At 42.1% G+C, this 9,914-nt stretch overlaps 1 protein-coding gene across 1 annotated transcript; it reads right to left on the bottom strand.

Annotated features, from left to right (window-relative positions):
- Window positions 1-92: 92 nt before the first annotated feature.
- On the bottom strand, window positions 93-7,289 carry LOC138599824 (trichohyalin-like). Its single transcript, XM_069671580.1, has 2 exons — window positions 2,397-7,289; window positions 93-212 (listed from the first exon to the last, which is right to left on the bottom strand). The coding sequence occupies exons 1-2, from the start codon at window positions 7,287-7,289 to the stop codon at window positions 93-95; spliced, it is 5,013 nt and encodes a 1,670-aa protein (XP_069527681.1).
- Between the last annotated feature and the right edge of the window lie 2,625 nt (window positions 7,290-9,914).

Here is a 9,914-nt window from a genome sequence, read left to right as displayed (position 1 = left end):
TAAACATGTGACACAATATATTGATTTGGAAATGATTTTATTAATTTAAAAATGATTATCTTTCTGTTTTCCGTTTAAAAATAGTCTTACATTCAGTGAGAGCTGCGTCCATAGCAAAAGTTGACTCTGGCTGTAGGAGCGATTTCTGCCCAGTAGGTGGCACCCTGGTACTTCAGAATAGGTGGAACGTTCCTCCATGGGGACAGGTGTTGCTAGACGGAGGAGGAGCTCATGTGTTTGACTGTCACGCCAGGTGAGGTATTTGTGAATATCTCTGAGATTTATGGACATTGTTATTTTGAACCTCTGATGATTGAAGACACAACAGCGATTAATAGATCTTAAAGCAAACGCATGCATGGATATTGGGCTCTGTTATGTTCGCAAGACACAAGTTTTTACTCTTCACTTTTTTGACAGCCTCTCAGTCAGGCTTCAGTATGTTGTCTTTATTAATGTGCTCTGAAGTCACAGAGAACTGCGTCTGCATTTTGCACAACCTGTCCTATCAGATGGAGGCAGAGCTTCCGATGAAGTACACCAGAGACCTCCAAGAATCTCGACAAATCTTGGCTCCCAAGCCGAAGCCTGTCGGCTGCTTTGCTTATCGCAGTGTCAAGATCACAGAGGTAATCCCTTCAGACAAAAATCCACACTGACAGTGCCAGAGGTTTCCTCTCAGTGAGATATTCAAGAGCGTTACCTTGTGAAAACTGCTGGAGTACTGCAGGTTTATTTTCTAGTTTTAGATAAAACCTTACATTAAAAGAATCTCCTCACAGGTCATTGTTTGCCCATTAAACCCCTTCAACAATCATCTGGATTTCTGCTAAACTCCCACATTGTGAATTTTTTATACTTATCTGAATTTTTAGCATGATGATGCATATTAGCTGCCTCATGTAATCACTGGCCCTGTTCGCATTTGATATTATGCATATGTCCTAGGTGATCTGATCACAGGTGAACAGCTCTGCAGAACATCGGCAATGAAGCGGTAAGGTGGGACAGATGTGTGAACTAATGTTCTGTAAAAAGGAGAGTAACAACATAGAACGCTATGAAGACCACACAGCCTTCTTTAGACTTTTATGTATCTATTTTTTGGATTTCATGATCTTGTGTTGCGTCATATTAGTCTTACAAATTTTGTAATAGTGTGTTGCTGCTACTATGTGATACTGAAGTAGTATTTGGTTGAAGAAATTAAATTGTAGCATTGATTATAATTAAATATATACATTTTTATTTCCACTTAGACAATAAAATAGTTCCTTTATAATTTTTCACACTCTTCGTTTATCTTTTATTTGTTGTCTTGAAGTGAATCAGGTGTTGCCAGACGGAGGAGGAGCTCATGTGTTTGAGAGAGGGATGCGGATGCTGCCCCACAGTGACACCGGCACCGACCTGCCCACTGAATTCACAGCTTCCCTGTTACACATCCTGGAAGAAAGTGTACTGCAAGAACACCTCCTGTTTAAGGCATAATCAGCACATACGCAACCAACCTCTAACCTCTGATGTGTAGCTTTTATACCTTTTTTTTCTTGTGTAAACAGTTTCTAAGTAGAAGAGAATCATTTTAACTTTCAATTTCCAAGTTTTGGACCAACCAGAGCGGGACAGGCTGCATGTGTCCTGCTGCACGCCATGTGGAAACAGAGTGATCTCCATGCAACATACAAGAGAGTGAGTTCCTATCCATGCCACGCATGCCGCTATAACACATAAGTTCCTTAGAAAAACTGCTGTTTTTATGCCACTTGGGATCTCTCTGTTAAATGATCTGTCCTAGTGTTGTTAGTGTTAGTGTGTTAGTGTTACCGTTCAATTAAGAATCACAACATTTTTCAATTTATTCAGATTATTATTATTTTTTTATTTTTCCAGAAATTAATTTAACCACATTTTTGACGGGTAATTTAGAGTAGCCAATTAACCTAAATTTCATGTTTTTGGACTGCGGGAGGAAACCGGAGCATCCCGGGGAAAACCCAGACGGCTACAGGGAGAACATGCAAACTCCCACACGCACAGAGTGAGGTGACAGTGCTAGCCACTGCACCACTGTGCCGCCCTACACGAAATGTTCTAAGCTTAATCCAAAGGGCAGCTGGACTTGGTTGAAGTTCTTGAAGACGTTTCACCTCTAATCCGACAGGCTTCTTCAGTTGATGGAAATTCACTGGAGAAGCCTTTTGGATGAGAGGTGTCATGTCTTCAAGAACTTCAACCAAGTCCAGTTGCCCTTTTGGACTAAGCTTCGAATTACCATGACCTGGATGACAGAACCTTCACAGATTCGGGGTCATGTCGTGTCAGTTATGCTAATATTACGTTGATGAATTACGTTTTTGAAGCATCTGGAGGGATGGAGGGGAGGGCTGGATTACCTTTGTGTAGCTCAGCCTCTCACATTTGAGCTTCAAGTCACTGTGATCTTTCATTCGCTCTTGATGTTTAGAGAGAGTGCCAGCATAGCTGCACGCTAGATTTATGTGTTCGTCTCGCAGCTGGTGTAGATCCTTTCTGCTTTGGTCCAGATCAGCTGTCTGCTGTTTGAGTCTGAGTTCAGCGTCACGCACTTGTTGCAACCTAATGTTGGACTCTACCAGGAGTTCTTTCTGAAGGCTGTTGACGTTTTCATCAGCTTTCTGGAGAGCCACGGCCAATTTCTGCCTTTCCTCTGCCTGCCGGTTCAAAGCTTCTTGTAGCACCACGAGACGCTTGTCACACGTGGTGCTTGCTTTGTCAACAGCAGAGGCAGTTGAATCAGCTCTCTGCTGCAACCCACAGTTCCTTCTCTGTTCCTTTTTGAGCGCATCTTCAAGTCCTGTCTGTCTGGCCTTGCTCTTCTGCAGTTGTGCTCTGAGCTCGTCTACCATGCGCTCGAGTTTAGCAATGGTAATCCCATTCTCAGAGATGTGCTGATTTTTCTTTGAGATCATCTTTTCAGAGCGATCCAAGAGACAGCTGTATTTTGACTTTAGCTGTTCGTGTTCTCTCTCAAAAGACTCAAAATGAGATGTAATATCTACATTCTCCATCCTTAAGTTCTGCATGTCATACATGAGACTCTCTGATGATGCGTTGGCGTCTCTCAGCTGGTCACGCAGGATTGCGAGAGGATCCACTCCAGCCTGCTGTTGTAAAAACATCTTCTCAAAGCGTTCCTTTTCCTTCCTGAGTTCAGACCTTAAGGCTTTTTCTTTGATCACACGTTTTTTATATGCAAGGGTCTTCTCAGAGAGCTCTTTCTCTTGCATCTTAATCTTTTTAGACGCTCTCGAGAAACGAGCCCTTTCCTTTTGAATTTCCTCATTTCCGGTGCAATCATTTTCCTCAAGTTGCTTGTTGGTGGCAGCCTCAAGTTTACTCTGCAGCCTTTTGATCTCAGATGCCAGATCTTGGTTTTCCTGAGTCAGGCGGTTGAGTTTTTCTGCATCCTGCTGGAAGACAGCAGTCTCATAGTCCCTCTGGAGTAAACAGTTTTTCGTCTGCTCCTCTTTCAGGTCTGAGGCCCACTGCTTAACTTCCTCCTGCAGAGATGAAAATATCTTGTTGTTGCCTTCCATTTCAGTTTGAAGGGTCTGAATATTGCAGCGGAGGGATTTTATTTTGTTGTATGTCTCCGGAGTTTTCTCCTGCTGCTTCATGTGGTGGCCTTTCAGTGCCTTAATTTCAGCGTAGTAGAGCCGGCCTCTCTTTGCTGATTCTGCTTGTTGACTTTGGAAAGCCTTTAGATTCCCATTAAATAGCTCGATCCTAATCTCAATGTCTTTAAGCTCAGTGTTCGTTTCACTGAGTTTGCTTTCAAGCTCTGCACTGGACTGCTTCAGCTCATTCTGAGACTTCATCAAATCAGCCACTTGAGCTTTCAGAAGATCCTCCTTTCTGCTGCAACTGTCTCTTTCGTCCTGTAACTGTTGTTTGACAAACCTGCTTTCATTAACGGCAGCCCGAAGTTCGCCCTTCAGCTTTTTGTTCAAAGAAGCCAGTTTTTGGTTTTCCTGACTCAACTGTTGCAGTTTTTCTGGGTCCTGCTGCAACTGGGAGACAGAACTCTTCTTTTCATAGCGCTCAGAGAGACAGCGGTATTTTGACTTAAGTTGTTCGTGTTCTCTCTCAAAAGACTCAAATTTAGACGTAATATCTACATTCTCCATCCTTAAGGTCTGCATGTCATACATGAGACCCTCTGATGATGCGTTGGCGTCTCTCAGCTGGTCACGCAGGATCGCGAGAGGATCCACTCCAGCCTGCTGTTGTAAAAACATCTTCTCAAAGCGTTCCTTTTCCTTTTTGAGTTCAGACCTTAAGGCTTTTTCTTTGATCACACGTTTTTCACATGCAAGGGTCTTCTCAGAGATCTCTTTCTCTAGAATCTTAATCTTTTTAGACGCTCTCGAGAGTTGCGCCTTTTCCTTTCCATTTCCCTCCTCAATTCTGCTGCAACCCTCTTTTATCCCAAGCTGTTTTTCCTTAAGTTGCGTGTTTGTGGAGGCCTCCAGTTTACCCTGCAGCCTTGTGATCTCAGATTCCAGATCTTGGTTTTTCTGAGTCAGACGATTCAGTTCTTCTGAGTCATGCTGCTGGGAGACCACAGCCTCATAGTCCCTCTGGAGTGAACAGTTTTTTGTCTGTTCCTCTTCAAGTTTGCTTACCAGTTCTGCATTGGACTTCTTCAGCTCAGCCACTTGAGCTTTCAGACGATCCTCATTTGTGCTCCAACCCTCTCTTTCTTCCTGAAACTGTTTTTGAGCAAACTTGTCCTTGTAAACGACAGTCAGAAAATCATCCTGCAGCCTTTTGTTCAAAGACACCAGTTCTTGGTTTTCCTGACTTAACCGTTCCAGTTTTTCTGCTCCCTGCTGCCACTGGGAGACAGCAGCCTCATGTTCCCTCTGGAGAGAACAGTTTTTTGCTTGTTCCTCGTTGAGGTCTGAGGCCCACTGGTTGGCTTCCTCCTGGTCGTCAATTTCAGCTATAAGAGCCTGAGAATTGAAGCGCAGGGATTCAATTTCTTTGTCTTTCTTCTGAACTTCCTCCTGCTGCTTAGTGATTTGGGGTGTCTGTGCCCTGATGTCAGAATAATCCATGTCATCATCCTCTGATGTGTCCTCTTCAGGATTATAAAACCCCTTCTTTGCTGTCTTGAGCCTTTCAATCATTACGTCTTTCTCTTCAACCTTAGTTCTGAGAGCACTAAGTGTCTTTTTAGGCTTTGTGTTGGACTTGGTTAGCACTTTCTTCGACTTCTGTGGCTCAGGTTCTAGCTCCGTCACGAACACCTCAGCACAGAGGCTGTTGTGAGAGTCCACCTCCTCAACCTCCTCTGCTTCAGAACTCTCTTCAGAGGGACTTTTCTGCCTGAAGGAATAGTCGTCTTCAAGAGAACCTTCACCTTCTGGCTTGCTGTCTTCTAAGATTTCTCTGTGGCAGTAATCCAAGTTTTTGAGAGAGTTCTGCTCCTCTGCTTCAGAACTCTCTTCAGAGGGACTTTTCTGTCTGAAGGAATAGTCGTCTTGAAGAGAACCTTCATCTTCTGGCTCGCTGTCTTCTAAGATTTCTCTGTGGCAATAATCCAAGTTTTTGAGAGAGTTCTGCTCCTCTGCTTCAGAACTCTCTTCAGAGGGACTTTTCTGCCTGAAGAAATCAGCGTCTTCAAGATAACCTTGATCTTCTGGCTCGCTGTCTTCGAAGATTTCTCTGCTGCAATCCCAGTTTTTGAGAGAGTTCTCCTCCTCAACCTCCTGTGCTTCAGAATTCTCTTCAGAGGGACTTTTCTGCCTGAAGGAATAGGCGTCTTCAAGAGATCCTTCATCTTCTGGCTTGCTGTCTTCTAAGATTTCTCTGTGGCAGTAATCCAAGTTTTTGAGAGAGTTCTGCTCCTCATGTTCCTCCTCTGCTTCAGAACTCTCTTCAGAGGGACTTTTCTGTCTGAAAAAAGCCGAATTTGTGCACATAGTCTTTGCAGGAATTTCTTTTTCTATTTGCCCCTGCTTCAGTGGTGATTCTTCTTGTTCAGATTCAGAACTTTGTTCAATATCTAAGACGTCTTTAAGAGAATCTTCATCTTCTGCATTGCTGTCTTCTAAGATTTCTCTGTATCTGTAATCCCAGTTTTTGAGAGAGTTCTGTTCCTCATGTTCCTCCTCTGCTTCAGAACTCTCTTCAGCGGGACTTTTCTGCCTAAAGTAAAAGGCGTCTTTAAGATAACCTTCTTCTTCCTGCTTGCTGTCTTCTAACAGTTGTCTTCTGTAATCCCAGTTTTGGAGAGAGTCCACCTCCTCAACCTCCTCTGCTTCAGAATTCTCTTCAGAGGGACTTTTCTGCCTGAAGGAATAGGCGTCTTCAAGAGAACCTTCATCTTCTGGCTTGCTGTCTTCTAAGATTTCTCTGTGGCAGTAATCGAGGTTTTTGAGAGAGTTCTGCTCCTCTGCTTCAGAACTCTCTTCAGCGGGACTTTTCTGCCTGAAGAAATCGGCGTCTTCAAGATAACCTTGATCTTCTGGCTCGCTGTCTTCGAAGATTTCTCTGCTGTAATCCCAGTTTTTGAGAGAGTTCTCCTCCTCAACCTCCTCTGCTTCAGAACACTCTTCAGAGGGACTTTTCTGCCTGAAGGAATAGGCGTCTTCAAGAGAACCTTCATCTTCTGGCTTGCTGTCTTCTAAGATTTCTCTGTGGCAGTAATCCAAGTTTTTGAGAGGGTTCTGCTCCTCATGTTCCGACTTCTGTGGCTCAGGTTCTGGTTCCGTCATGAACACCCCAGCACAGAGGCTGTTGTGAGAGTTCTCCTTCTCAACCTCCTGTGCTTCAAAACTCTCTTCAGAGGGACTTTTCTGCCTAAAGAAAATGGCGTCTTTAAGATAACCTTCACCTTCCTGCTTGCTGTCTTCTAACAGTTGTCTTCTGTAATCCCAGTCTTGGAGAGAGTCCACCTCCTCAACCTCCTCTGCGTCAGAACTCTCTTCAGAGGTGCACATAGTCTTTGCAGGAGCTTCTTTTTCTATTTGCCCCTGCTTTAGTGGTGATTCTTCTTGTTCAGATTCAGAACTTTGTTCATTATCTAAGGCGTCTTCAAGAGAACCTTCATCTTCTGGCTCGCTGTCTTCGAAGATTTCTCCGCTGTAATCCCTGTTACAGTTCTCCTCCTCCACCTCCTCTTTTAGACTGTCCTCTTTCTCATTTGCAACTTCTTGAACCCGGTCCATATTGTTTTCCTCTTTTGTACGATCAAACTCTTGAACCAGGTCAAAAATGTTGTGTTCCTCAGTCTTGTCCATGAATTACCCCTCAAGTCTGTCCTCTGCTTCAGAGGGACTTTTCTTTCGGTAAAGATAAGAATTTAGGGAGCGACTATTAAATTTGCTAATTTTCTTATCTTGAAGAAATGACTGTAAATGTCAAAGAAGCTGGGATTGAACCTGGCTTTTTGTATTTCTGCACCAACTGTTCCTTTGTTAATGCTGGAAGTGTGTTTTAAGTGTGTGTTTCAGAACTCTGTGCTTTAACTGCTAACCGTGAATACTACAATCTAGCTGACATCAAAGACCACAATGATTCATTGAAATTCTATGGCCTGATATAGAGGTGTCAAAGCAATTTTGTGACGTCATCATATCATCACATCACATCAAAGGATTGTTGGCTCTGTTCTTTTTTGGGGTTGTTTTTTTTTAAACTTTATTTAAAAAAAATCTTATGCAAGTACAGAACACAATATATGGGAGCTAATAGCAGCAAAACATTATACTTACATTTTTATAATGTCTCCATATGAATAAATAAAGGATTCACATGGGCGGATGCGCAAGACAGTAGCAATAATATTTTTGACGGACCGGGGGGGTGCGTTCAACACGCATGCGCATAAAATCAAGAACGGAAATACAGACAGATCGTATCTGTATTTATTCAGAGAGGACACTGCATAAAAGTTATTTTTAAATACGGGACGAGCCGACGAGAAAGACGGCGCGATCCATATGATACATAGTGTGATCCTAGCAGTTTATCTGAATTTATAATGTGATCCAGCAGTGAGCAGTTTATAATCATGCAGCACAGTGACTGATCTGTGTTTCTCAGGGTCTGCCCCTTACTTAACAGCGTTGTGATCGGTCTCGTATTTCCGTGAAAACCCTTTATAAAGCATAAAATACGTCTTCACACGCTGTGACTGAGATGAGCCGGAGGTGATCCACGCGGAGTTTATCAGAGTTATCATGCCGCGCGGGGAGGAGACAGACGCTAGGAGAGGAGCAGATATGACGCAGACCTGTGTGTGTTTTGAAGCTCATACCTGAATCAATAACGTTGCGATCCGTCCGTTTTTCTGCGCACAGTTTAAGTATAAACTTTGTCTCCACAGGCTGTCATATGCCTACATGCGGTGTAGTTCATATATTTTACTGATAAACATAGAGCTTTAGAGGGGCATCGGGCTTCTTGATCAAAGTTTCTTTAGATGCGAAGCCAGGGTTGCCAGGTCCGCGGTTTTTCCTGCTGAATTGACTTTTGAATTGTCTTTAGAGGCGCGAGGCCCTGCGCAACCCCCTGAGGGTTGGGAACCCCTAGTCTATTACACCAAAATCCTCCCTTCTAACAACAGTTTATTACACCTAAATACTACATTCTATGAACAGCTTAAAGATTTTACACCCAAATACTAACTCTATACAATGTTTAAAGGTTTATTACACCCAAATAACCTTTAATTTTTATCATACTTTTTATCATAGAGATTTTAAGTCCAACTGCTTTGTGAAAAAACAATTTTAAACAATATTTGTTGTTAAAAAAAGATTGATTACCTTTCAGAATATAATTATTTACAATTAAAAACTCTTTTTACTCCATATTGTTTTTAAAATCCACTTGGAGATCTCAGACTACAATCCAAATACCATAAATACAATTCCATAGAAAATGGATCATGTAGACAGCTACTAACTCCAGAAGTCACAATTACAACCACTGGATGAGCAGGGATAATTAGGTTAAAGAATCCATTCATGTTGCTTCTGAATGGTCACCAGTGTAATATAGCATTCTGAAAAAGCTATGTGGAGGAAGAAATATTCACATATTGTTAAAATTTGCTACCCTACTATAACACTGCATAAGTAAAAGTCCTGCTTGTAAGACCTTATGTAAGGTTAAGTACAAGTTGTTTAATCAAAAAGTAAAAATACTTGCAGCAGAATGCACAATGGTGCATAATAAATTACCTGAATGTTATTACAGACACATTTATATTCAAACTGTTTTGTAATGTTAAACCTTCTCAAGGTGGTGCTAGTTTCAATGGAATGGTTTGATATTTTGGCTCTTATATATTTCCGTTGGCAGAAGCTGGTTATCTTAGCTTAACACAAAGACTTAAGGCTGGGGGCATCAATTTGCTTTGTCAAACGGTACTTTCTCTTCCACCTGTTGCCTTGCACGTGCTTAAAATTGGACCTGCTCAGTGGTGAAGTTGCTCTGACGTTTTTTCCACTTCTGTTTTTTTTTTTTTACATCGAAAAAAGTAAATATAACAAGATATAGGTGCCGGTAAGACAATACTGTTAATTGATAGTACTATGCTAGCAAGTTTGTCCCTAGTCTTTGTGCAAGCTAGCTAGCAGTTTTGCTGTAGCCTTAGCATAACAGACAGTCATGAGTGTCGTGTCAATCTTTTTAAGCTAATAGCTAGCGAACCCAGTGGAAAATATTCTTTTTACTAGTTTGAAGGTAAGCAATTTTTGACATACAAAATTAGGTATGGATTGCTAAACAGGTCTGAATGCTAGAAGGGCTGCTTTGTTTTTATATACATAAGTGTTTATTGCATTGTTATGCAATGTAACCTACCATTTCAGGCCATGTGGTTCCTTTCTCTCATAAAAGACAATACAGAGATGTTT

This window comes from Semicossyphus pulcher, unplaced genomic scaffold (assembly GCF_022749685.1).
Source record: "Semicossyphus pulcher isolate SPU_LCO1_2020_fin unplaced genomic scaffold, fSemPul1.0.p SCAF_20, whole genome shotgun sequence".
NCBI classification, from domain to species: Eukaryota; Metazoa; Chordata; class Actinopteri; order Labriformes; family Labridae; genus Semicossyphus; species Semicossyphus pulcher.
This window is presented reverse-complemented; position numbering and strand designations above follow the sequence as displayed.

Excerpts from the sequence above, each read along its gene's own strand:
- LOC138599824 (XM_069671580.1), bottom strand. The coding sequence starts at position 7,289 with ATGGACAAGACTGAGGAACACAACATTTTTGACCTGGTTCAAGAGTTT. Across the intron at positions 213-2,396 it reads AGAGGCTGAGCTACACAAAG|CAACACCTGTCCCCATGGAG; the intron begins GTAATCCAGCCC and ends TCCTCCGTCTAG.